This window comes from Populus trichocarpa, chromosome 1 (assembly GCF_000002775.5).
Source record: "Populus trichocarpa isolate Nisqually-1 chromosome 1, P.trichocarpa_v4.1, whole genome shotgun sequence".
NCBI classification, from domain to species: domain Eukaryota; kingdom Viridiplantae; phylum Streptophyta; class Magnoliopsida; order Malpighiales; family Salicaceae; genus Populus; species Populus trichocarpa.
In genome coordinates, this window is record NC_037285.2 from 2,487,959 (window position 1) to 2,515,604 (window position 27,646).

The following is a 27,646-nucleotide window of genomic DNA, read 5'->3' on the forward strand; positions in this document are numbered from 1 at the left end:
ACCTAGTACTTTAGATTGTCGACTCCATATTCTTCTTCGTACTGTGTAATCTCTTTGCACACTTCCTAGGTTTTTTTTGTTGCTTATATGACGTAACCGGGAGCGAATAATGGAGAGGTTTGCAATACATTATAATATATGCAAAAACATTTAAAACATTTAGTTTTTATTTATTATAGTCTCACTTATTAAACTGCTATTATAACTTTTTTATTTATAAAAAAAACTAGAAAATTCTATTAAAATAAAAAAAGGAAAATATTTATTTTCACAAAAATCCCCTGCCCGTTTCCATGAGTTGAACCTCCTTAGTCGAAACCCTCCACCATGAAAACTTTCAACATAATATTCTTCAAGCAGAAGCTCCTCACGGTCGAAAAACTAATAAGACGCTTCATCGTAGGTATCTAACATTTTTATTAATGTTATTTATTTATTTATAGAAGCTCAGAATAATCAATCCCAAGTTCACAAACAAGATCAGCCATTTACTATCCATCATTCTAGATTGGCAAACCAGCATCAAGCAGCCCAACAGCATTTGCAAACGAACTTTGAGAACAAGGTAGCTTCTGCTCCTGTAATGCTTAGCTTGGCCAACTTACCGTCTACAAGGCCTCCTGACAGAGGTTTAACTCAGGTCCCAAAGTCAAATGTTAGCCTGAATACCAACTTGAAAGATTCACCTGGCGATTTGCAGAAGTCTTCAGAAAATTTAAAAGGTGAAATGGAACATTCTGGTAATTCTGGAAATTGCGAGCAAGAACAGGGAATACTGCATTCACCACAGGTTATTGCTCAGCATGACCCGGAAGAATTTCTGAATTTTCAGCAAGGCTCCTGCCTAGAGCTTCAATCCTCAACACTTTCCATGGTCAAGAGGGACCCGCAAACAACCCCTGCGCAGCAGCAACAGACACAACAAGCTCCTTCTACACTTCACAGTCCACCATCCATGGTTGAGCAGCCACTATTGTTGTCGCAGCAGCAAGAGCAGCCGAAGGGACAAAAAGCAGTTGCCACTGATATGAGCCAAAAGCTATTAATTGCGCAAGAAAGCAGAGTCCCTGATCAGCAGCATCATCAACAACCGAAGTTACCATGCCCGTACAATGATTGTCAAAGCTTGCAGTCATATTCACCGACTCCAGAGCAGAAACTGTTGTCTCAATCACAGCCACCAAAATTGCAACAGATTCTAAATTTGTCACGGCAAGATGAACAGCAAGATGACATAAAATCAGAGCAGCATTTGTGTGAATCAAATTCAGAGCGCGAAAATGTAGTGAATCCAATGCAGCAAGTTTCCATGAGGTCTCTACAGCTGCCATTAAGCACTCTTCCACAGCCAAATGATATCAAATTTCTATTAAAAAACAACAGGAATGAACGAGCAAAAGCGAATTCCGGAAGAAGTTCTTCTGTAGCTCAACGTATGGATCCAAAACAAAAGAAGTCCCGGCACCATGTATCCGCACAAAAGAAGAATCAAGAATCTCAACAGGGCCAAATGTGTCAGCAACTTATCAAGGGAAATCAAGAAGTTCCACAGCAGATGCAGCAGGATGATGAAATGCCACATCAGTTGAATGAAGTAAATGATGTGAAAATGACACAAGGAATAGAGCATGAAACAGCACTAAATCAGAGACCTGAAGTCAAGAACTTGAAATTTAGACAAGTGACAGCTGTTAAATCTGGAGTTCCACCTTCAATTTCTTCCCCCATGCACATTCAGACCGAACCTGTCCAGTTACCTCGACATTTTCCTCTGACCAACCAGCATAATATGCTGCGGTCGCATACAATAGTTGGATCCCCTTCTCATTCTGTAAATTCGCAGCCTGGGTTTTCTGCGAAATTCCTCTCCAATGATTCATCATACTTGAATACAGGTAAGACTGAACAACTGACGTAGTAGAATCGATCACACGGTTTGCCACTGGCACTGCTGATGTACCAACCTCACATCAACAGAAAATGTGAAAATGCAGATGGCTTTGGTTTTGATGCTTCAACCATCAATTTTGGAGAATCATGTGATGCTGAGAAGCCCATTCTACGCTTAATTAAAGCGGTTTGTCTGAAACAACTTGATTCCTCTATTAGTTCACCAACCTGATGCTGAAGACTTGGACATGACTAATGAGATTTCAAATGTTGTTTGTAAATTTCAGGTGAACTCAATTTCATCGAAAGCATTAAGTGCTTCTGTAAGTGAGATTGGATCAGTAGTCAATCTGGCTGATAGCATGGCAGGATCAGTACCAGTTTATGGATCAAAAGGCTCAGTTAGTGAAGATTTAGGGGTCACGAGTAAGACTAATCCAGTTGCAAGATACTTTTCCATGGGTTGTAGCACATTTGGAATGAGGAAAGTGAAGCTTTCAACCAAAGCAGTTCCCTTGAATGATAAGACACCAGCTTGCCCGAAGAAATCTGGCTCAGAGTCAACTACATTTTGCCCCAACAAAAAACCTAGGATTCAGGTATGTCAGCTGCACTTTCAGTGTTGAAATACTAAGATGTTACAACTTAATATTAAAGAAGGAAAACAAATGACTCGATTCTGCTTGTCTTAGTGCATGTTGGCATTGTGATAAGTGATAACTATTGTATTTGTAGTTTGAAAAGACAGGTTTAAAAAAAACTGCAAATCATAATTTTTTTAAACTCAAGTTTTTATCATAATTTGAGATTGAAAGGCAGGTTTAAGCAATAAAACCAAACAACTTTTAAAGTTGGGTTGGCCTAAAAGCGTCTCAAAGCGCACCGCACCACAATGTCAACCGGACAAGTCACAGTCCAAATATGGCTAAGTAGGTTGGTTTCTCTCCTTCACTTCTGCTAGGTGCCGGACAACAGCATTGACTTGGTTCCTGTCGTAGGTGCAGCTTGTCGTCAGATTAGTACAGTATCTGATACAATTCGTTGGAACAACTCAATGCACTGCAACTTGTGATTAGTACGATAACAGATTCATGAAAATTTACCTTGTATCTTTTGGCACTCTTTCTAATATCTCCCCTACATACACATACTGTAGCTTCAAGTCTTAATATTGAATCAGTTAAAGGCTGCCATTTGCACTCGGACTGCCCTTTTGTCTTGTTTTGCCCTTAAAAAAGCACATCAACCCTACCCTTCCTGTTCCTTTCTCTCTTCTACTCAATTCCCGAAGTCTTTCTGCCATTTATTGCAGGTCAGTCGTGCTGTGTTAAAGGAAATAGAGGAGATAAATCAGCAACTGATAGACACAGTGGTAGATATCAGTGATGAAGAAACCGACTCAACTACAGTTGGACCAGATGGTGGAGGAATCATTATCAAGTGCTCATTCATTGCTGTGTCCATTAGTCCAAACTTCAACTCGAAAGAGGATTTCGAACAAATTGTAGGTCTTTGACTATTGCTTCTTCACATAAGCATCATGCATCGCCTTCATTTTCCCTATTGACCTTGTGTTCTATGGCCATGCAGTCAAAAATTCAGCCCTTAAAATTGCTTGTCCCCACAAAGTACCCTTATTGCTCACCTATAGTTCTCGAAAAGTTGCCAGAGGAAGTCAGGTAAGAAAAATGGGCTTTGTGTATTTGTTTTAAAGCGCCTTACTTTCGGAGCATGATTCATCATTTTCTTCTGTTAATTCTCCAACACCTGGAATGTTACACATAATTCTGAAAGTTCTTAATGATCAACAGTGAAAAGCATGATGATCTTTCAGTGAAGGCAAGGGTAAAGCTCAACTTGCATCTCAGAAATCTATTGCAGCCCATGTCAATAGGGGAGATGGCTCGGACTTGGGATAAATGTGCTCGGACAGCTATTTCCGAGCATGCCGTGAAGAATGGGGGAGGTTGCGTTTTCTCAAAATATGGAACTTGGGAAAACTGCTTCAGTGCCGCATGATGAGGTGTTCATCTCCATTCCAAACAATCCTCCTGCTAAGCAGCAAAGCATAGGGTTGTTGACTAAACTGAATAAACACAACCACATTACCTGGACGGTAATGTCTACAAGACCTTATAAAATCACATGTAATCAGAGATAGGTCAAGCATCTTCGAGATTTCAAGTGGATAAGCTTCGTTTTTCATCCCCTGCTATTTTCTGCTTTGTTTTTCTGGTGAATTGTTAGCCTGTTATCGTGTTACTGGTACCATGTCATTTCCAGACAAAGTTATTAACTCTGGTTTGGCTAAGCAGGAAACTTGGACTCAAAATTTGACTTGTATCCAGTTTCTGTATAGCTAAGAAAAGATATTAATTTGGTCAAGGATAAGTTAAATCTATTGGGTCAATAACAATTTTTTTAAAAAAAAATATAATAATTTCATTTCAATAAAAACGATTGATCCATGATCCAACAACTTGATAACATGAAACTTTTTTCAAATTAAACTACAGACCAATTCTGGCAACTATGTTTCCAGGTAAGTTAATGTGACTCCTGAAGGCTAGCTAGGTAGTTGAAGTTTAGTTTTGGATTCAAAATCTAAGCTTATGAACTCTCAAAACATGTAAGATCAAATTAAGTCTTTGATTCAGCCTGTCAGTGTGATTGTGATTGTAATTGTTTTTCAAAGTGATTTTATATCGAAATACATTAAAATAATATTTTTTTTATTTTTTAAAAATTATTTTTTAGATTAGCGTGTCAACACGATCTAAAATATATAAAAAAAAAATTTAATTTATTGGAAGCGCGGTTTGCACCGTTAAATGTTCTCTATTTTAGATGAGATATATAAAAAAAATAAATTTTTTTAATATTAAAAAAAACTTTGTTTAATTAAGTAAAATCAATCTAAAAATTTTCCCAACGCATCAATTCATGATTTTTTTTAACTCGGTCAGATTAAATTTTTTTAAAAAAAAAGATTTTGTTTTATTTTTTTTAATTAGAATCATATTATTTTTTTATTAAAAGTAATAACCTGTTTAATCTTTATGGAACAAATTGAACTTAATAACATTGGATTTCATGTGGTTTTCTTAAACCGAAAGGATGAACTAATTATTTTGTCATTAATAGAATTAAATAGTACTTTATTCTGAGAGACCTTGTTTAAGAGTTGTTTGTTTATTTTTTTTATTTTAAAAAAATTAAAAAAATTATTTTTATTATGTTTTAATAATATTTTGATCCACTAATATAAAAAAATATAAATATAAATATAATTTGAATACATTTAGAAAAAACACAATCTGTAAAAAGCTTTACAACACCGAACGGTCTCTAAATAATAAATATCAAGGTGAGAAACATAAGTACTGTACAGAGAGGAGTTATGGATATGATGGCTACAAGCTGGAGATTAACTCCACAGAGTTTGCCACTATTATCACCAAAAGTCAAAAGCTTCAGGGTTTATAGCTCTTCTTCGTCTTCGTCACTCTCGCTATCTCCCATAATCCAAAAGACCTCATCTCTGATTCAAAATTCTGGTGTTATTGCTTGCCTTCGCGCCAATAGGTAACCTCTACTAATTCTCTCTCCATCTCAAATGAAAAATAGAAAGAACTTTTGTGACTAGAAGTGAACAATTCTTGTTCGTTTTTTAGTGCAGAGCTTGCATACGAAGCTGCAACTGCTGCACTGAATGGTGGCATCTCTGTTGTAAGTCTACTTATTGCTCTCTTTCATTCATTCCTACATTTGGTAAATGCGTTTCTTGTTTTTCACTAAAATTGGAAGACTATTTGATAAATGGGTTGCTGATGGTTTTTGTTAGAGCAAGACTGAGATCTTTAAACTCTTCCCCTTTCAGGCTGCAAGAAGGAATCTTTATGAGTACTATAAATCTATAATGTTTGCAGGAATTGTTAAATTGACCATACATGGGCTTGAACTTATACCCTTATATATAGTTGTTAGACCCGAGCTTGGGTCTTGGTCACCGAGTTAACCTTTTTTTGTTAAAATAGTAGCTTTTAGTTTTGTTTTTTTTCCCCTTAGTGTTGACCCAGGGGTCGAACGGGTTTGGTCGGGTCAATATCTTGTCTGCTTCAACAAGAAACCTGACCTGGATCAAGCTCCGGGTGCTGGATTTTTCGGGTCACCCTACGAGCTGGGCCAGGTTTAACAACTATGCTCTTTTGTACAATGCTTTGGTTTTAAAATGTATTCTTTTTGTTGCTTTGTGTAGCTGGAGATTGTGATGTCCACACCAGGTGTGTTTCAGGTTGTTTGATTTGCGATTTTCTATTTAGAATTTCGTTTACTGCATTTTGGCCTCCTGGGTTTGAGACTCTTTGTGCTTTTATTGTCTTGTTTTCAGGTTTTAAGGCAGTTGGTGAAGGACTATCCTACATTGGCTTTGGGGGTAATTGTATTACTACTTCCTCTAAGATTTCATGACTACTTGTTTTCTTTCTAGCATGGTATGGTATTGGCCACATCTTGCAAGAACTCAGGCAAGTCTTGGAATGTGGAGCATGCATGTTTGTGATTTCATATGTTATATAAGAGAGATACAGAGCATTGTAGACCTTTTTTCCTCATCCTGTCCACTTTATGATTATGTATATTCTGTAAATGCATCATGATTGGCTAAAACATGGAGAAGCTTTATTTTATATTAGATTTTGCGAAAGACGGGCCAATATGCTTTCAGCTTGTTGCAAGTCATGTTTGGCATATTTGAAGCAAATCCAATTAAACAGATCAGAAGTTGCTGCAAGTCTGCAATCTGGATCAGGAACTTTTTTTTCCTCATCCTGTCCACTTGATGAGTGTTTACAAGAAAGTTCTTTTGGCAAGTGTCAGAATGCTATGGTCAATTGCAAGAGTTGCCATAGATAGATTTCAAAGATATTTTTTGACTGATTGCACTTTCTTCTCAAGAGATTTGTGGTGTGGACAATATCTTACAGGTTGGTACTGCTTTAAATGCTGAGGATGCCAGAAACGCAACGAATGCTGGAGCCAAATTCTTCATGAGTCCTGCTACAGTGAAGGTACTTTTAGTATTCTGAGATCTGCACAGGTTTTCTTTCAATTAGTATAGAGATAATAACTTAAAGAGTTTTGTACTTTCCATTCCTATTTCTTCCTATTTTAATTTCCTTTTGTTCTTTTTCTTCAACAAATTTTAAACATACTTTTTTTTGTATATTTCTCAGATGCATTGGCTTTACATCTGCCATGCTTTTTCTTTGTTTATTCTTACATGCTTACTTATCATCAGGACATTATGGACGATGTTGTGAAGGATGAAATTCTATACATACCTGGTGTAATGACACCCACAGAAGTAAGTGGCCTGTGAACTTAAACTGTCCTTCATTTCTTAAGCTCTAAGAATCCTTGTAGACGTACAAGTAAATGAAGAAGTTATACTGCTCATCTTAGTGGCCACTGCTATTGTTTTGATATGGAGAATTTGGAGGGTTTAATTATTAGAAATTTGTGTTCTCCAGTGTTTATGTAAGAGTGAGACCATTTGAATCATATTTCCCCAAGGAGACTATTACGAGAACTTTATTTTTTTGCAGATACTGTCTGCATATGATGCCGGTGCTAAAATGGTCAAGGTGAGTGCTGTCACATTCTCATAATTAACATTGTTGGTAAAGGAGTTGGTTATGAGATAGAGATGTCATGTGCACAACCTGCACACAAGTCTATATTTCAATATAAGAGTTCGTGTGGTACTATATACGCTCCATTTCGCAAGGCCCTTGTATGCTCACTTTTTTATTGAATGAATGTTCTTAGTATGTACAGGCCAAGGATCACCTTATGGATTATATTTCTATCTTATTTGGTGGATTAGGTTTATCCTGTTTCTGCATTAGGTGGTGTCCAATATATATCAGCACTCAAGAAGCCTTTCCCTCACATACCAATGGTTGCTTCTCAGGGCATCAAGATAGGTTAGTGATATATGAACACCGCCCCCATGCTGCTCTCAAAGATCAATTATTCAATTTTCATGCTCTGTCGTTAAGCTTGATAGTTCTTTTTTTTTTTTTTTTTCCTTTTTAAAACAGGGATCATGACCTTTTATTTTGAATGAAAACTGTATGATAAAGTTGGAAAATGATTAACACCTCCTAGATGTGGATATCAGTTAGATTGATATTTGATTCCATGAACCATATGCCGTATGCTTCTAGGAAAGAATAGTACCTAAGGACTATCATTTATCATAATTTTCCTAACTGAAGTGTTCTTTGAACAGAAAAATTTTACCATTACACATTGATAATGCCTCTTTAGTATTAACTGTCATAAAATCTTGGTTTAGGTCCAGTTGTACCATTTTCATTTCTAGCTTCTTGCTGCAGTTCTTGACTGGATATCATTTGTTTCAACTTTGATGCAGATTCTATAGGGGAGTATATATCTTCTGGAGCATCATCCGTTGTTTTATCAGATGCCATTTTTGATAAAGGGGCGATGACCCAGAGAAATTTCAATGTAATACATCAACTTGCAAGCCTTGCTGCTTTGGAGGGAAAAGAAGCTGTTGAACGGTGAGTAATAGCGCAGTCTGTCTCTAAAAATTGTCATTGTCATTGTCTTTTCCTGGTTGTTTCATTGTATAAACTGTTGGTTGCTAATCTACTTTCTCTCTTACATCTAGAGGTTCTTCTGGGTCAACAACCTCTCATGTTAAAACTTAGGATGTGACCTTTAATGTTGCAAAAACTCCCTGTGTTTTGCTGAAGGTTTTCCTTCCAAAAGTGTAATCAATATTCAGTAGTTTAGGCTATAGAATAAGTGGCAATTTTCCATCTTTTGTGTTGTATCTATCAATCATCATTCATGATTCGTTCATTGGGATAAGGGTCCTTCAGGAATCTCAAGGCTTATTTTCTATCCTGGTTTCATTTTATTTTTCTTCAATTGAGTTTTCGTTTTATGCTGTCATTTACGCATCTCTATCTAGCAGTTAGGTTTCCTTGTGTGTTATAGTTCACCTATCCAGTTGTGTACATATTCCAGTTTGCAGTGGAAGGTAAGGTCTTACATGCCCTGAGAAAATATTGCATATGATTGACACTGCTGCTATCTTTTGTTCTATTGCTGTCTGATGCAAGCAAATGCCATGCAGAAAAAGAAGTTGCACCACAAATTAATTGCCTCAGTAGAGCCTACAGATTGTATTCCTCAACATCTATACTTGACTATCTCCGAAGCGTCTACAAGGTTCTGACGATGTTAAACTGTTGATGCATCCAGCAAGGAAAAGATACTGACTGAGACTGGAAAATGAAGGTAAAACTCAACACCTTCATCAGTTTTGTTCTAGTGTCGCCTTCGGTGCAACGCATTGGAAGTTCGAAATCCATGTCACTTACAATCAGATTGGTTCTTACCTGTGCTCCAAGATCTGTTGAATCCATAAATTTCCTTTTTATGCCTTTGTAAGAGCAGCAGATAGCTACCTTCTGCACCCTTCTCATGGTTTCAGCACTTCATTTCTTTTAAACCTATCCTTCTTTTCTCAATTTGACTTTTAGGATGGCAAGGCATGGCCTCCATAGAATTAAGGGTTGCCCTCAAGTTAAAGTGCTATGTGCTTTCTCTGCTTCCAGGTTTCTAGGATCTTGTTGAAAAGTTCTATATCATGTGAAAGAAAGGAAAAGATCAGAAGATTCATGCATAAAGGTAATCCATGCGTGAAGCTGCAACTTGCTCTGCTGAGAGCTTCCCAGGTGACTATGTCCAAGCCATAGGAGACAGGGAGGGGTGCGAAATAATTAATTTAACTAGGTTTTTAACTATTTAATCGATCTGGTTAAACCTGTTTAATTAACATAAATAATTGTTTTTTAAGAATAAAATAATATTCTTCTAATAAAAATGATTAATTTAATAATTATACTTTTCAAATTAGTTTTTGTATTGGGATCCGACAACGATGACTAATCAAGCCAATTATGTGAAAATATGTACTTAATTTTTTCTTTTCAACTATTTAATTAAATATTTTAGTATTGGTTGTTAGTTTATAAATCGATTTACCGACATCACTTCTTGTCGCATCCATCCATCAAAATCATCAAATCACAACAATACATGTGGCAGTACATTTTTAAAGCTCAAAAATAAAATAAAATAAAAAAGAAATTGCATAAAATATTGGTAAAATAATACCCCTTCCTCTTTTCTGTTAAAAATAAAATAAAAATATTCAATGGCAGTACGATTTTACAGGGATTCTGACAGCTTATTTAGATTCTTTGCCTGTTTTCCCCGTTATATGCATGCTATTTTTAAAACATAAAAATAAAAAAATAAATGGAAAAAAAATAATCTAGATCTTAATATTGGAAAATATCTGTTGATGCATCCACGTACATGTACTTTTTTTATATATAATTCATATATAAATACTTATTATTATAATTGTCAAATCTAATTAGAAAACCAACTTAAAAAAACTCTATTTATTAAATTATCCATATGGATCATATGGTAAATTATTTTATCAAGATATTATTGATTTTTAAAACGAAAAGTTATTGAAATAGACTTAATCAATTTAGATATTATTAATAAACAAATTAATTAGACCAAATCAATAGAGATTCAATGAATCAATATCATTTTCAATTTAATTTAAAACCGGACTTGAATAATAAATTTTTCAAATCAATTTATAAGACTGAATTGAGTGTAAAAAACTATATTTATTGCAAAAAAATAATTAAAATTATATAATTATTTGCAAATTTTTATTTTTAATATTAACGGGTTTAATTCTATCAAAAAAATCCTTTTTTTGAAGTATCCTTTTCAAATCTCATAAATCAAATAATTGAATTTCTTTTAAAACTGTTTTCGGAAGAATCATATTTACTTAAATTAGCATCGGTAAGAGATATTAAAAAAAAAAAAAACATAACGTAAGTACCGGGACTGAAGTGGTTGAATTAAATACAGTCTAATTACACCTGGCGTCCGAGATAGAACATTAAAAAAACTTGGAGAAAGAATCCTTAAAATTAAACCAGAAAAGGAGAAAGGTCATTAATACAACACAACACACGGACAAACAGAGCAAACAACATCGAAGAAACTCTTAGAATTCTCAAATCAACATCAAAATCAACAGTCCCTCAGCTTTTCTTCTTTAAGGTTTGTTACTAGATCCGTCCGTTCTTTTTTTTTTTCTCTCTTTTTCTCGTGTTCTGTTTCTTGAATTTTGGTGCCGACAGATCTTGAATGCATTGAGAAATCAATGTACTTTGTGAAAGCCTGGTTTTTGTTTTATGGGGCTGGTCTGTTTTGATCTCTCTTTTTTTTTTAGTTTGGTTCGATTTTGAGAGATCTAATTGTATCTTATCTGGGTTTTTTATTCTATGCTCATTTCTTGCCTGTAAAATTCTTCTTCTTCTTCTTCTTCTTTTATTATGGAGAGGTCAGGAATTCGAGGTGGGGTTTCATTTCTTATGGTTTGTGGGTATTTAGAAATTTCATTTCTTGTCCATTCAAGGAGAAAACAGAAGATCTCATTTTTTAAAATTGTTTTTGCATTAAGCATGTGGGATGGTGTATGGATTTGTGTTTGAATTAATTCTGTTTCCAAATTTTGTTATTATTTGCATAATGTTTTCGCTTACAATAAATTTGTTCTTTTATTAATCGGTTATGCAATTTGGAGAACTGTATTATGGCATTTGATTTGCATTCTGCCTTTAGGGTCATAATGAAAATGCCTTCAATCCTGCTCTTTTGAAAAAAAAAAATTCTTTTATGTTTGCTCATTAAATCAGCATGTGAAATATCTTGTTTTGTTTTGGGGTTTGGTTGATCCTATTCTTGATAGGGAATCAATGAATTGCAGAGACTTTGTGTTATTCTCTTTCGATTTTTTTCTTTCCTCGGTTTCAAATTTGTGTGACTTGGCCTTGTAAGTTTCAAATGTGTGATGAATGCATTATACCACCTGGACTTTCAGTTTACGATTCCACTGTCTCTTTTTGTCTGTATATGTTTTTCCCTTAAATGGTGGGTGCGTAGTTAATGAGATACAGTTCATTCTTATGCTTTTTAGGTGATTTTGTCTTGAGATTGTTACACATAACGTCCATGAAGAATGGGATTTTAAAAGTGTTATGAATATAGGTTATTGAGTTTTCCTATAAGATTAAATGAATGTTTTTTGAGGAAATTGCATATGGCATTCCTGTCTATAATGATTTTGAATCAATTCTCTCTCACATTCTTTGCAGCTGATCATGAATATGGTGTTAATTTGGACAATGATGCATTGAATATGTGCATTTATGCTATACTTTATCTAGAAGTAAGAAATGGTTTTTATTTTTTGCAGGAACAGTATCTTATAATAATCCAGAGAGATGTCTCCTGCATCAAAATCCAAGACCAAGTCCAAGGATAAGACCTTTGTAAAGTCTGCTAAAGAACAACAGAAGGCATCTATTAAGCCTTCTGGATCAACCAACACTGTAAGTGGGAGTCCAGTGAATGCTTATAATCCAATCTCTGGGACTTTTCATGCACTAGAAATACCATCAGCTGCTGCTTTCCCACCCCCAGCTGCTGCTTTCCCACCCCTCCATGACAATGGTCGATTCAGAAATATAGATGACCCAGACGAGCATTCTAGTAGCCCACGTGGAACACTTTCAGAGTATGATTCAGTTTCCAACAATGGGAGCTGCTCTGGTGAGTCAGAAGACATAAAAGAGAGAGCCAATTCTACTCGGCAAGAAACAGTACCTGGTTTAGACAGTGACAAACGTGAGAAGATCCGCCTGAAGAATGAGAAAAAGCACCAGCGTCAGAGAGAGAAGAGGGCGCAAGAGTTGCATGAGCGTTGCATTGCGTATCTAAGGTCAAGAAAACTAGAAAGACTTTCAGAACAGCTTGTGGCAATGGGTTTTTCTCATGAGCGGGCAACCCTGGCCCTTATGTTGAATGAGGGCAGGGTGGAAGAATCAGTAAACTGGCTTTTTGAGGGAAGTGAAGAGGAAGCTCAAAGTAAGGACTCTGAGCTTGGAAGTGGTGGTAACCTAAATATTGATATAAGTGAGGAGCTTGCTCAAATCTCAGCATTGGAGATGAGATACAAATGCTCAAAGCAGGAGGTTGAAAGAGCTGTGGTTGCTTGTGAAGGGGATCTAGTGAAGGCAGAAGAGACCTTGCATGCACAAAAGCAGGAACTACCTACGACTCCACCAAGACCAGAATATACTGTTGACACCAATAACCTGAGGAGACTGCATGAAAAGCCTGTACCTGTACCTGTACCTGTACCTGTACCTGTACCTGCAGCTTCAGTTATAGCACAACAGAGAATGAACGAACCGGATTTCAACTACAAAACAGCAATTCCAGCGCCAACATATTCAGAACCTGGGAGTAGAAACTTACAACCTCTGAATCAGCCCAAGTCACTAGCAGACAAGAGGTGGGGCACAACAGGATCAAGCCCTGCCTTTCCATCATCTACGGTACCATCCATGCAAGTAGCACCTCCATCAACAAAATTTGATGTCAGGCTTGGTTTTGCTGGAAATGAGGGGAAAAAATTGCAGCAGATAGTGAGGGAACCAGTAATAATGATGCAGCGCCCTCAATCTATAAATGCCAAACAAAATACAGTCCCTAGTGCAAGCACCACACCTGTAACATCTGGATGGTATTCAAATAATGTTTCAGGTGTGGAAAATATGCGGCCAAATGTTAAGTTGCTTCCAAATCAGAGCACTGGAAACTTTGGTCTTGTAAATCAGAGCTCAGAACAATTTTACAATCCAGTGTCACGTAAAGAAAATTCATTCCTCTTTAGTGGCCCAGCTACATCAAATAGACAGGGAGGTACAAGATCTCCTTCATTTACAGTTCCATCTCAGTTGCAAGGTTCATATGGTAAAACAACTGCGTCTTTGCCTTCACTAGCAGCACCATCCTCACTTGGTTTATTCACTGGTTGGGGCGCAGCAGGAACTTTAGGATCTCCACATGTTGATTGGGATACAGGAAGCTTGATGCCAGAATTTGATTACACCAGTATCGATTGGACTTTGGATTCAAACCTGTTATCCTCCAAGTCAAATGGGTTGTGGTTGGGTCTCTCCTCATTGCTGAGGAACACATCTATAACAAGAACTAGCGGTACAAATAGTTCCTTCCTGTCAGGGTTACGGGACAGTGGAATGGCTAAAGAAACATCATCCTCAGCTGGCTCGAGCGAGTGGACCTCTCCTTTCGCAGGAAAGGACATGTTTAGTTTGCCGAGGCAGTTTGTAACTTCTCCGTCTCCTTACGACTAGGGATAGGACTTTGGAAAAGGAGAAAATGCAGGCAATGAGGCTGGTGTAGTTGGTGTATGGATGCATTTTCGTACTTGTTTCTGGTTTATCAGTGGTAAATGCATCTATTAGTTTCTGCTTCAATGATTTGTGCCTTTTCTTTCTCATTACATGCTGGCTAGATAGAACTTGTGGGCTATCAACAAGATTTGCAGAGACGGCAGCAGGTTGCGGCCTGCTTTTTTTGCCTAAACGATTGACTTGTTCACCTACATTTGCTTAAAAAAAAAAGGGATCAATTTAAACTCGGAATTAATGACCTAAGGACTTTCGTATAATGAATAACTGGATGCAAACGAGAAGAAAATATAGTGCCAAAATAAAGAAAAAATTAATGAAAATCTTGGCCATCTCAGTTACAAAAACTGTGGGCTTTATAAGATGAGTATAGGACTTACATTAATTGAGATTAAAAGGAATACAAGAAGATATATATATATATATAAAGTTGAGAAACCCTAGATGCCATATAATTTTCAGAAGAAGAGAAATAAAACAATCTCTTTATTAATAATGCATGTATCCTGGAAAAAGAAGGAATTGCAGAAAAGAAAAAACCTTAAGCAGACCCAAAGCCAAGAATTTAAATCATCGAGACCAGATTAATTAATGCATGTATCCTTAGCTTTGATATGTAGAATCAGCTTTTTTGTTCTTCTTGTACAATTACTTGGTGTTAAACCCCCTCAACTATGTCTTCATGCGAGCAATCTTTATTGTAAAGAGCGTATATAAAGGGCTTCATTGCCATGGAAGTAGAGTATTTCATCGAGCCCAGGTAATTATAAATATATAGCATCGAAGCCAATGCCTCAATTGTTTGATAGAATATTTAAATATCTTAAATTCCTTATAATTTGTCTTACTGCTACAATTACTTCATATAGAATTAAAAATATTTTAATGTCTTCACAATTTGTCTTAATACTACAATTATTTATTAATAGAATCGAACCATATATAATACTTTGAATTTCTTATAATCTTCTTATTTCTTATCATAATGCAAGTCGCATTATTTTTACCTTTGTCTTCTTCGTAGCTTAGTTATGATCTCAAGCTTCTTTAATTAATTTATGTTTATGCATGACTTGTACGTATAGGAGTCTTTTTTTTTTTCTTATTTTCTTTTTTTAGACTTGTGAGTGTTTCTAGCGGCATGCATTTTGATAATATTTTGGTTGCAAGCTCGCCTGCTAATTTTTAAAAAAAAATAAGCAACGGGTTGATGGCCGGGATTGAATGAAATCGGGCTTTTGACCAAGTTAATCGAGTTTATTTTATCTAATTTTTTCTTGGACCGAATCAACTCAATCCGTGAGTTTTAAGAAATAGGAAATTAAGACTGATGACTTCTTACGCAAGATCTTTCATAAATCCAGGAGCCAGAAGTCCATAGAGCAATTTATCATCAGGCATTCTGTTACTCTGGGAGGAATCATTTCTTGAACCTGATTCTTTCCGAAATCCTGGAGCCAAAGTTCCATTAAGCTGCATATTGGTCCCTCTAGTATGCGGCAAGGAATTATTTTCTGAGCTAGTTCCATTGCCAAATCCAGGAGGCAAATTCCCATTATGCAGTCTTTCATTAGGAATGATGGCAGGTGGTGAAGAATCATTTTTCGAATCTGTAAACGGTGAAAGGCAAAAGGAAAGGATAAATGAATCAGGAATAAGGACAATGATCAAGAAAAAACCTGACTGTATCGGGAAAAAAAACACAAGTACTCGAACTCAAGCTGGAAGGAATGGTCTATGGGTCATGGTTTCCTTAAACATCCTTTAAACGTTGTCGCACGGAAGTCATAATCCAAAATGGAAATGTTTTTTTTTATGCCCAACTCTTTGTTGGGCCAGCACACCCAACTCCACGTTGGGCTATAGCATGTTCGTCCCTAATCATTTTTGGATACAGTCATGAGCTGAACCCAAGTCCTCTTGGGCTCAGTGCGTGAGTTGAACCCAACACTTCTCAGGTTCAATGTATAGTTGAAAGGTAACTCCACATTGAACCTCTCATACTTTAGGTCTGGGTTAGTAATTGTGATACCTATCACATCTTATTAAATACAAACAAACAATCCATGCTTATATTAATTAGATGTGATGGTACGAACAATAAAATAATATTGTCTTACTAATACAAGATTACATTTCTACCACTCCTACGTTGTAGGAAGCACGTCAAGTCAGTTAATATAAAAGAGGGCAAGAATATACAGAAAAGGGTTCGAAACCTTATATTATGAGACATAAACACATTACTTCTTCTTCTACTTGAATTCTATATCTTCTTCTCCTTCCTCTTCTCTATTTTCATAAAAGCTCATTAATATCTTCATTAATATTTTTTTATCACATAAAAATACCTCGTACTGACTTGATCTTCGGAGGGTCCTCCATTAACACCTCCAGGAGTCTCTAAGGGACTTTGTACAGGTATTTATTCAAGAAGAGAAGTGAAGGTCATAAAAGACATTGTGAATAATATACAAGAATCTCTAGAAATAATTCAGAATATTTCCTATGATTTTTATATCCTCATTAGTGCCTCACCAACATTCAATGTTGTAGTTAATCCTCCCAATAAGAACAAACGACTGATTCTGATACATGATCAAGATCATGAGAGACACAAATTCCCACCTGCAAACAGAAGGGAAAATATATTTTTTTTTAATGGGCAATTTTGAGACATGAAATCATTTATATTTACTAACAAAATAATTACTAGAATTTATTAAAAAAATAAGCACTGCAAAATCATAAAAGAGAACATACAGAGCAGTAATCCTTCAGAGTTTGGAGGAAACATATCTAAAAGATAAATCAATAGAGTTTTTCCTGAGCACCATTGTACAAGAAAACAAGTTAAAATTAAAGACCACATTCAAGGAATCAAAATCTATTTTGTAACAACGACTGTTTGAAACTTGGATTTGTGTAATAATTCTTCCACTCAATCTTTCTGCATAAACTGAAAGAAACCTCTCAGTCTTAACTTTTTTTTTTGACTTTTTGAATAATCCTGCAGAACAGTTTGCTTTCAAAAGATATAGAGCCAAATAAGATTAAAACTAGGGTAGGATATTGGTTCTCCAGAAATTAGAATCTGGCAAATTTAGCTATATAAAGAACTAAAAACAACTTCCTACTTGAAATTTCTTTCCTTGAGACTCTTTCTTTGGCTTGCCAACGTATCAGTGTATTTATTTCAAGAAATCCCTTCTTTAAATAGGAAAAAATACCTGCCCCCACATGAAACTTAAAGATTAAGATGGAGACAATATTTTCCCAGAAAAAGGAATTTGTATATTCAGTTCCCTCTTACATATATAGGTCTAGATTATCAAAAGGGTAGAGATTTTAATTAGAACTTACTGCATTTTATTTGCCTCAAAAATTAATTTGAAGTGCATTATGCTCTGCATAAATGAAGATAAGTCATAATAATGCAATTGAATTTTGTGCTGTAACTGAAGAGCACTACACCATAGATAGGAGGCTTTAGATCTTTTATGTTCTTGAATTATAAAATGGGAAATATGATGTTTTCTCTTCCAATTCTTAAATCCCTGCCAACCAGTCTCAGGGTTTATATCTAAGACTTGAAGGGAAATTTTTTAAAGAAATTATCAAGCACTTGGAATGTATTGCTTCTTCTACTCAAGTTTCAAATCTGAATCCTGAGCTTACCTTTAGCGATGTTAAGTTGGAGATGTGACTGTGTGCTGTGAAAAATCGATATAGTTATTAAACTCGGTTTAACTTGTATCTTGTTTAATTTTAAATTGTTTTAGAAGTTAATCCAAGATAAACTTAAATAACCTCGTGAACTATTTAAAACTTAAATAAAATCTTATCAATAATTTATTTTTAATTTTTATCTAAAATAACATTGTTTCATATAAAAAAAAAAAAGTGTTCAAGTTGTTCTAATTTTTATCAACTTTTTTTTTATTCGAGGATAAGGGTATTCTTGAACCAGTTTGAGTGTAAACTGAAACCAAATTTTTTCCCGGAAATCTTAACAGTACACTCCTCATATCGGCAGAGTGCATTTAGATGAATTCAATAAATTCTTCTAAGTGCTAGTCTCAAGGTTTTGATTTAGAAAATTAAGGAAATTGAGCAAAGCTCCTTGACCGTCAAAACATTATCAGAAGACTGTTACACACAAGTTGTGTTCATACCACAAGTCATATTGCATACCTCCAAATTGAAGATTATCAGGAAAATGAAGGATATGACCCCTGCCTAGCTAGCTGTGCCTGGGGATTTCCTTTGCTGGTATACGAGACCGTAGTATTTTGGCAGAGGAAGAAATGTGTTTACAATTCTGACAAAAAAAGAAGAAGAAATCGATAGAGAATTGAGGATATGATAGCAAATATTTGTTGATGTAGGAAATGAAAAAACCAATCAAGTTTTTACTGATAATTACAGCAGCAATTCTCCATGTTCATCAAACCAGCTTTAATCCGTTCTTTCGATCCTCGCAATGCATTGTATTAGGAACAAGAGTAGCAGCATTGACTTCAATCCTCGTCTTACAATCATAACTCAAAGGAAAATGACAACATGGCTCCATTGATATGGCTCGCTGACAAGCTGGATTTTTATTCCCCATCCGCCAAATCCATGGCTTCAAACCTGCTAAACCATGAGCAACATAGCCAAAAGTAGACGAAGTGCTTGTCACCAGTACATCACACAAACTAAGTAGATATATATCCGCCCATGCCTTCATGTTGTGCGTATTATCTCCAAAATGTTGGTACTCCTCGTGGCTTGGTTGGTAAACACTAATGACTTCACCTGTCACAGTTGGTCTTGTCCAATACATGTTTTTCATGTTCTCATAGTACTTGGAATACAAGGATGTTATTAGAATAGCTTTTGAAGTCTGATTTCTTGATGGAGGAGGGGCAGGTTCTTGTGTATCTGCTACTTCTGGCAGGAGTTTTTCCTTCAAGACACAATCTAAAATTTGATCCATAACAGTTTGAAAAGGAGTTGTCTTATCATGATATACTCTTATTTGGAGCCCAATCCTCTCATCTGCCTTGGCTAGATAAGCCTGGTAGAACCTAGTGATCAGTCCCCATACCTGATTTGAGGGGTGGAAAAGATAGTGGCCTAAATGGTAGAACACAGTTTCCTTTTCTGGGAACAATTTGCTTATCTCTCGATTGAAAGATGGGATCATGAATAAAGAAGGGACAAAATATTGATCTGATAGAAGTATCAACCAAGGAATTTTTTGGAGAAGAGCCTGGTTTTCATCACAGAAAGCTAATTGATCATAACCACCGAGAGCTAGATTAAGATCAAGATATGGTTCTGGTGGCTCCATTGAAGTGTTGGTAATACTTTTGTTTAGCATGCTGCCAAAGCTGTGGGCATATCCATGTTTAGACCTGCCAAAATGATTCCTGAGGGGAAAGTCCTCGGGTAACAGCCATGATGTATTTAGAAATGGCTCGCAAAAGAGATTGGCCATATCAGTTTTATGATTAACAAGTAGGACTCGGTTTGTAAGGAGAGCATAAAGAAATGTCGCAGCCATGCTTAGCATCCTGTTTCCTAAGCCATTAGCAGGAATCCAGACAATGTATTTACATCCTCCACTGCTACCATGGCTAGATTTGAGTCTTTTAAGGGCTTTGTGGTATGATTTGGAATGAGGTCCACAACGTTTATGGATATCTTCGTACCTACGTAGTTTTGAAAGGAGATAGGAAGAGGGCTTATGGAGTGAAGTTTTGCGAAATAGGAAAGACTGATACCTACTTGCGCAAGATCTTTCATCAAATCCAGGAGCCAGAAGTCCATCGAGCAATTTATTTTCATCAGGCATTCTGTTACCCTGAGAGGAATCATTTCTTGAACCTGATTCTTTCCGAAATCCTGGATCCAAAGTTTCATTAAGCTGCTTGACATTAGGCCTGCTGGTATTCAGCAAGGAATCATTTTCTGAATAATTTCTTGAACCTGATTCTTTCCGGAATCCTGGAGCCAAAGTTCCATTAAGCTGCTTCTCATCAGGCCCGCTGGGATGCGGCAAGGAATTATTTTTTGAACTAGTTTCATTGCCGAAGGAACCATTCCTTGAACCTGATTCTATCCAAAATCCTGGAGCCATGGTTCCATTAAGCTGCTTATCAGTCCCGCTAGTATGCCGCAAGGAATTATTTTCTGAACTAGTTCCATTGCCAAATCCAGGAGGCAAATTCCCGTTATGCAGTCTTCCATCAGGAATGATGGCAGGAGGTGAAGAATCATTTTTCGAATCTGTAAACGGTGAAAGGAAAAGGAAAGGATAAATGAATCAGAAATAAGGACCACGATCAAGAAAAAAGCTGACGCGCGGTATCAGTACAAAAAACTTGGAACTCAAGCTGAAGGAATGGTCTTGGTGTCTTACCAACATTCAATGCTGTAACATTTCGAGATTTTTCAGCTTTAGCTAACCCTCCAGTTAGATGAAACAGCTGATTCTGATACACAATCAAGATCATGAGAGACACAGGCAAAGCAACGGAACACGCAAATAACAATGTTGTGTATCTCTTGGAACCAAGCCCTAATTTATCCTTCGCTACTTCAAAAATTTCCATGATTTCCTGTCTGAGCTTCTCTCAACCCTCAAACAGAAGGTGCTTGTAAAACGTAACGTTGGAAAATTATTTGTCCTTGGCAAGTACCGTAGATAAAAGAAAGGCGGCGATTCAAATCAAGATGTCTCTGAAACATCAAACTTCCAAAGAGTTATTGCTGGAGTGATCATTGATATTAAATTAGTGCGGAAACAAGAACATGAATCTCTTGACTCAATCATCCTCGGCAAACAAAACGTATGAAAACAGCAGGTTAATTATGGTGGTGACTATACGTGCAATGATTGACATAAAAAATAATTTATCAAGTTCTAGACTAGGAACCTAAAGAATTTCCAACAATATCGATCCTTCTCATGTGCTGATTCATATATATACTTTTAGTTTTAGGTGGTCCAGCTGCTACACTTGGACAACGCGTATATGTATGATAAGTAAAACCACATTAAACAACAGAAATCTGGTGAAATCAAGTTAAGTTATGGCTTAAATGCTCGAAAGTCATACCGTGGATCATACAAGGACCGATCCACTTGTTATCTTGTTTTCATCTCTGTAACAAAAGGATGAGTGCAAGTCAAAATATAACATGATAAATATTATGATCAACAAGATTCTACCAATTAACTTAACAGCAGGAGTTTAAGAAACAAGGCATGAAAAGAGATCGAAGAAGAAACGTTAAGACAAGAGATGTACGTTGTGTTAAGGGAAGTCAAATAACAGACCTAGCTCCAAGTTGAAGATTGGGAAGAAGACGGAGGATATGAACTCTGCCTAGCGGTGCCTTGGGATTTGCTGTTATATTATATCTCTTTGCTGGTGATGTTGCTTTCTATATCCTCTACTCGTGGACTTGAACTTTAGCTTCCTAGGACCTGCTGGGTGTTTTAAGATATTTCCTGAGTTATTAAAAACAGTTGTCATTAACGGGTGATGTGTGATTTTTGTAAGTGTTTTCTTTAATGAAGAGATATTAAAATTATTTTATTTTATTTTATTTATATTAATAGATGAAAATCATTAAAAAACAAAAAAAAAATCAGTTTAATATTTTTTTCAAATAAAACATATTAAAAAATAATATAAAAATATTCTTAAAATATCATCTAATAATTTAAATTAGAGAAGATTTTTTGATATGATATTAAAGTTTTGATAACTAAACAAGTACGTGTTGAAGTTTCATTGCTTGTATATTAATATAAAATTATTTTTAAAATTTTATCTAATAAAATAAAACTGAAATGGTTATTTGATAAAATATAAAACATGTTTTTAAAATGTTTGTAAAAACGAAAATTATTACACCCAGGAAGAGGTTACAAAATTTATTCGAGAAGAACTCTCAAGCCATGCACATGTGTTTTTTTGCTAGAGGCAGAAGCTCGTGATAGGATGATCATTGCAAGAGAACAAACAAGAACGTCAGTGGCTGTCCTGTCTGTTCTATTCCGTCGATATCAACTCCCGGGAGGGGCCACATATTATATCATACGAGTTGCAGGGTGTTTGTTTGACACCTACTTCTTCTGTTTTTCAAGAACATTCTTTATTTAAAAAATATTAAATTAATATTTTTTTAATATCATGGATGGAAGATGAGTTAGAAAAGGGCGGCAGCGCGTGTATCAAGTCGCGTCTGATGCTTTTATTCAGTGCATGCATTGGTACTCTTTAAGAGAAGGGGACCCACAAAAAATAATTGAAGGTCGTCCAATCCATTCCTAGGAGCGTTAGAAGAAAAATTGTCGGTTGTGGGCCTGTATTAAAAAACGTTTTTGAAAAAACATTTATTTTATTTTTATTTTAAATTAATATTTTTTTATATCATTTTAATTTTAATATGGTAACATAAAAATAAATTTTAAAAAATAAAAAATATTATTCTAATATATTTCTAAATAAAAAAAATCATAACCATATTTCTAAATTCTAGTTTTGACCAGCCCCGTGTCCGTCTCTTCTATCAGCCTCTAGCCTTTCATTTGGGGTTGCATGCATGGTTTTGTATGAGATATACATTCCTACATTGCTACATTCTACCATAAAATCCCAAAAATTCTCACCTTAATCAACACCAATGGAGTGCCTGCTTGGCAACGAAGATCTAGGTCAGTTTTATGACGACCATGTGTTTGAGAGAAGATCTTGGTTTTAAATTTGAGAGAGCCAAAGAAAAATATGGAACTACCATCAATTGTTTATGAATAATTAATGATGCTACAACATGGTTGCCTATTACTAAGGCTACATTTCGTGCTGGAGCAGCATGTAACCATCATTTTGCCCTTTTTTTTATAAAATATAAATTTATTGTAAACCAATATTTTTATATTTTTAGATCGTTTTGATAGATTAATGTTAAAAATAAAATTTAAAAAATTATTGTTAATACATTTACAAATAAAAAAATACTTCAAAATACAATCTTTATCGTTATACCAAACACCCCCTTCAATCTTTCAATCAAGATCGTTAACCAGCTTCATTTTCCACTGCTTATGATCCTCACAGTGCTTTACACAAGTAATAATGCACCGTCTTTCTGCTATACCTGACAGTCATGAGCATGATGAAAAGGCTCCAGTCATGGCTTTGTTGACTTGGATCCAGAATCTTTTGTTTCACGCTCTGAGCTCACACAAGATCCTTGGCTTCAATCCTCCGACCTTGAGCCACATAGACAAAGCTAGGCCAATTGCTAGTCATCAACATGTCATTCAGACCAGGGAGTTTTATTTCAGCCTAGACCTTCACATTGTGCACATCATCCCCATTCACTATACGCATCACACAAGAATTTCAAACCGCTATGAGTGATGGAACTGGTAAATTTGATTGACACACTATTTAAAAGAAAATTGGCATGCAAACAAACAGGAAGCTCTACATTCTATGAGCATGACTACGATATGCATGCCTCGACAGCCTATTCCTCAGGCATGCATACTTGCTAAGATACAAAATAAAAATATTTTGGTATACTTTCATCTCCTAGAACTGGATACATGAAAAGATACCTGAGATAAAATGAGCAATATGTAGATCACAAGCCTGAGTTTCTTGAAGAGAGCTTGTCCCCAAGCATTGTGATCTTCCAGCAATCAATTTGAAATATAAAAACGGACAACTTTTTGGGCACAACTGCAAATATAATAAGAAAAAGGAGATTTTAGTGTTGTAGTGTAAACACTACAATCAGATAGAGACTTAAAATCACAGATAAATACTGTCAGCCTTCGATTGCTTATGTTTCATACTTCCTGTGATTAACAGATGTGCTTAAAAATGTCACAAGAAAACTTCTTGGTTCTATTTGGCAGGAGACACTGCCCCTCTTTTTAACTTAAAATTTCAACATTCTGTTATTAAAGCCAGTTCAAGTAGCTGGCCATCTAAATCAGATAAAATGCATTGCCCTGTAATGAGATGGAAGGTAGAAACCAAACAGGAAACTATTTCACACCAAGAATAATACTCTGTAGCAGTAATCATCTATACCAAAAATTATACTATGGGCCATCATACTACAAGTAAATACAATGCAAGGTATCATCTCATGTATATGCATTATTCACCTACCAATGTCAAGTAAACTAGGTTGAGGTGTGGAGTAATGAATAGATCACCTTTCAATTTGCTGTCTTGTGTGATTATCCCAAATGTTTCTGCAGTTTCACGAATCATAATACCACTAATTCCAGTGAATGATTTTATCTTACAGTCAGCAACTGCCAGAAAACAGTTTTAGAGGTTAGTATTGGAGCAAATATGACAACCTGAGCATAGAGCACAACTCTCGATACTATGGTACGGAGAGCAGAAAAACTACAATAGTGAACTGCTTCAAAGCAGCTGAACATTTAATATGCAAAAGAATTGCTCTTGCAACCCTCATAAATGATGAACTCTAAAGTTCCATGGAAACACTAAATCTGAAAAGACACTTTAGAAGAGAGTATGACCTAGAATAGCAGCGCCATGTAGATCTGCACTCAGAAGACATTTGGGCAACTCGTTCCTCCTGCAAGATGGAATCAAAGCATGGTCAAAGGATCCCCAAACCTAATAACATGTGAAAGAATTGTGTGATTGCTCATTCATGAAGCTAAAAAGAAGGTTATCTTACCCAGTTTTCTTGAGAAGCTGCATCATATAGTCTTTCCATATCTCATGCATTGGCTTATAAACATCAAATCTGCAATGCAGATCAAACTATATTAAACTTTTTAAGAGTGGAAAGGATGGTTCAAACTAGAGTAATTGTAAAAAAAATATTTTTTTGAACCAATTAATTATGGCATGCCTCTCTCTTAATTGTAACAACTAATAGAGTATAGCAAAAAGGTTAACAAAAATTGGACAGTGGCAACACGATGGGTCCAGAAAGAAGCCAGAGAAGCTAAAAATATCGGAGTGGCAATTAGCAGATGTGAAACTGAAATTGAATACCAAAAACAGGTTTGAATGTGACACGGTAAAAAATGCTTGCACTATGATGTAATGAATCAACCTTTGTATTTTTATTTTTATTTTTATGAAGTGTTTGGCCGCTCAGTCCATGTTTGAAATTGAAATTGAAATTGTCAAAATCAGCATCTTTTTCTCCGATTTAAACAGAGGGTAGAAGAGAGCATGATCAAGAATATTCTTTCTTCACAGAATCGGGTGGGAAATTATTTCAACCAGACAAAAGGCATTAAGTTCTTCAAATAGAGGAGCAATGTGCCACAAGCAAATGTATGGATATAACATTTAACCATAATGCAAGTGCAGATTTAAAAAAAGCAAAAGCAAACAGAAACCAAATCCACAAGGAGTATCCAACTCACTTTTGGAGATCTTGAGGCAAATTAAACATCCCAAGTTTTTTATGTTGCTTCATAGACATGTGCCTTCTCGAATGCTTTGGGTTGGATTGTGAAGCTCTAGTCTGAGAACCAGTAGATTTGCTTGGTACATAATTATCAAGAAGGATCCAGTTATCAATCTTTATGTTTCTGGATCCCTGCATGTACTTCTGAGAAGCATCACCGTGCTGAAAAAGCTCGTGCAAAATCTTGTCGACCACACTCCCCTTTTTACTCTCGAACTGCACAATACCACAAAAATATGAAACCCAATAAGCTCATAATAAAGAACTTACCTTAGGAAACTTTAACAGTCATAGTCCAGACAACAATAAAGCAAGCACCTTGACGCCAGTCGTCAACAGGTTTTCGTGTGCAGCTTGGGGGAGCTGTGAATATGCTAAGCCATTTTCTTCTGGATCTATTCATGAAGATTACGTACAGTAATTACAATCAGACCAAATTGCAAGAACTACACATTTTCTATCAAACCAAATAGAAATTACATAAACAAGGCACGATTTAGTACTCACTAAACAATAAAATCAAAACTGATAAGGCACACTTTACCTTGAGATGGAGTGTAGCCGAAGAAAAAAGAACTCCCTACAAGCAAGCAAACAAAAATAAATGAAGCACCCACTAATTACCAAAAATCAAAATCATTAGCACAACATCCGGAAGCACAAGCAAAAAAGAGACAATAACCTTTCTTCGACAAGCTACTGGAAGGAGTCTTCGGTGCATCCGCTCGATGCAATGAAGTAGAGGCTGCATTGTTATTTTCTTTCCTATGTCCCTCATGATGTGTTACTTTGTGTTTCTTTTGCTGTTGTTGAACCAACTCAGCTTTTGCAACAGCAAACCTTCTCTCCAATGCATCCATTGTCCTTTTCCTTTGATCCGTCGCCATTGCTGCAAAATTTTGATAAACAAAGAAAAGGAAATCTGAAAGTGTTTGAGCGAGTTTGTTGTTCTGAAACCATCAGAAGCAATTTTAAGCAAGCTTGTGTGTTTGACATCATCACAATCATCTAAAAAAATCAACCCAAGAAAAGACATAAACAAATTGTGAAAATTAGCAAAGCACATATCCATAAACAAATTGATCAGAAATATAACTATGAGATCCCAAAAAAAAAAAAAAAGAGAAACCCACAAAGAAATTCAGAATATAAGTATAAACCCCGAAATCTCGAAGCCCAGTCTTTATTTGCTAAATCTTATTGTGGTTATTATGATTAATTTGGCAACACAGCCACTCAAGATGATTTCACACTCTTATATTTTAGAAGAGAGAGATAAATTCACCTCAAACTCAAGGTGGCGGCGTGAAGGAGGCTGTGGGAGGAGGAGATGGCAGCTGAGGCTGGTGGCGAAGGTGTCTGTGCTTTCCTCCGGCTTGAACTGCGAGAGGCGGTGGAGGGAGTAGGAAAACTGTGGTTGAAGGGGAAGAGAAGTCTCTGGTGCTTTAATTTATATGGGGCCAATTCAGTCTTTTCCCAATTTCAATAGTTGTTTCAGGCTAAATTATAAACAACACCTCGAACTTAGCGAAAAATCAAACACCACCCTGAACGAAAAAATCCCAAATTCTGAACCATGGATTATATTTATAAGACGAGACTCGGGTCGCGGGTCGCGGGTCGCGGGTTTGTAGGTCAACCCTTAAATATGGATTAATTCATTGTTTTACAAAAATAAAGTTATTTTGGGGTTTTCTAAATGAAATAATGAAATTTTAGTTTTTTCCAATCCTCAACCTAATGTTATATTAATAAAAAAATCTAATTTAAAATAAAATCTAACTCAAGCTGGATTAACAAATCATCAAATTGACCCGCTTGATATAACTAGATTACAACTATGTTATAAACTA

At 35.8% G+C, this 27,646-nt stretch overlaps 5 protein-coding genes across 9 annotated transcripts; 3 read left to right on the forward strand and 2 right to left on the reverse strand.

Annotated features, from left to right (window-relative positions):
- The first annotated feature begins 390 nt into the window (after positions 1-390).
- LOC7455794 (mediator of RNA polymerase II transcription subunit 15a) lies at positions 391-4,281 on the forward strand. The gene is made up of 6 exons (XM_024582769.2): positions 391-1,895; positions 1,995-2,077; positions 2,178-2,489; positions 3,203-3,394; positions 3,481-3,569; positions 3,702-4,281. Exons 1-6 carry the CDS (start codon positions 584-586, stop codon positions 3,907-3,909), a joined length of 2,196 nt encoding a protein of 731 aa, XP_024438537.2. The 5' UTR covers positions 391-583; the 3' UTR covers positions 3,910-4,281.
- A 959-nt stretch (positions 4,282-5,240) lies between these two features.
- LOC7455793 (uncharacterized) lies at positions 5,241-9,846 on the forward strand. 2 transcript variants are annotated; one of them, XR_002983134.2, is made up of 11 exons: positions 5,241-5,475; positions 5,565-5,619; positions 6,149-6,184; positions 6,281-6,325; positions 6,876-6,959; positions 7,190-7,255; positions 7,497-7,535; positions 7,778-7,877; positions 8,330-8,480; positions 9,062-9,225; positions 9,546-9,846. XR_002983134.2 is itself a non-coding variant. In XM_024606201.2 (10 exons), the coding sequence occupies exons 1-10, from the start codon at positions 5,291-5,293 to the stop codon at positions 9,084-9,086; spliced, it is 786 nt and encodes a 261-aa protein (XP_024461969.1). In that variant the 5' UTR covers positions 5,241-5,290; the 3' UTR covers positions 9,087-9,478. The 2 variants fall into 2 exon arrangements, 1 of the variants encoding a protein (XP_024461969.1); XM_024606201.2 differs by lacking the exon at positions 9,546-9,846 and having other exon boundaries at positions 9,062-9,478.
- Positions 9,847-10,923: 1,077 nt separating this feature from the next.
- Positions 10,924-14,378, forward strand: LOC7476829 (uncharacterized). Its single transcript, XM_002299140.4, has 2 exons — positions 10,924-11,091; positions 12,290-14,378. Exon 2 carries the CDS (start codon positions 12,318-12,320, stop codon positions 14,253-14,255), a length of 1,938 nt encoding a protein of 645 aa, XP_002299176.4. The 5' UTR covers positions 10,924-11,091; positions 12,290-12,317; the 3' UTR covers positions 14,256-14,378.
- Positions 14,379-18,384: 4,006 nt separating this feature from the next.
- On the reverse strand, positions 18,385-21,803 carry LOC7476827 (probable fucosyltransferase 8). The gene is given in 6 exon segments (XM_024603523.2): positions 18,385-18,633; positions 18,739-18,761; positions 18,763-20,588; positions 20,722-21,041; positions 21,422-21,467; positions 21,614-21,803. Coding segments are annotated over 4 exon segments (2,124 nt in total). The 5' UTR covers positions 20,915-21,041; positions 21,422-21,467; positions 21,614-21,803; the 3' UTR covers positions 18,385-18,551.
- Positions 21,804-23,272: 1,469 nt separating this feature from the next.
- On the reverse strand, positions 23,273-27,290 carry LOC7476826 (ribonuclease MRP protein subunit POP4). 4 transcript variants are annotated; one of them, XM_024604653.2, is made up of 10 exons: positions 27,079-27,290; positions 26,476-26,715; positions 26,338-26,373; positions 26,112-26,188; positions 25,750-26,009; positions 25,047-25,115; positions 24,883-24,941; positions 24,547-24,648; positions 23,938-24,061; positions 23,672-23,697 (listed from the first exon to the last, which is right to left on the reverse strand). In XM_024604653.2, exons 2-9 carry the CDS (start codon positions 26,678-26,680, stop codon positions 23,964-23,966), a joined length of 906 nt encoding a protein of 301 aa, XP_024460421.1. In that variant the 5' UTR covers positions 26,681-26,715; positions 27,079-27,290; the 3' UTR covers positions 23,672-23,697; positions 23,938-23,963. The 4 variants fall into 4 exon arrangements, with proteins under 4 accessions (XP_024460433.1, XP_024460421.1, XP_024460425.1 ...); XM_024604657.2 differs by having other exon boundaries at positions 26,476-26,801; XM_006368586.3 differs by having other exon boundaries at positions 26,476-26,682; positions 27,079-27,277.
- Between the last annotated feature and the right edge of the window lie 356 nt (positions 27,291-27,646).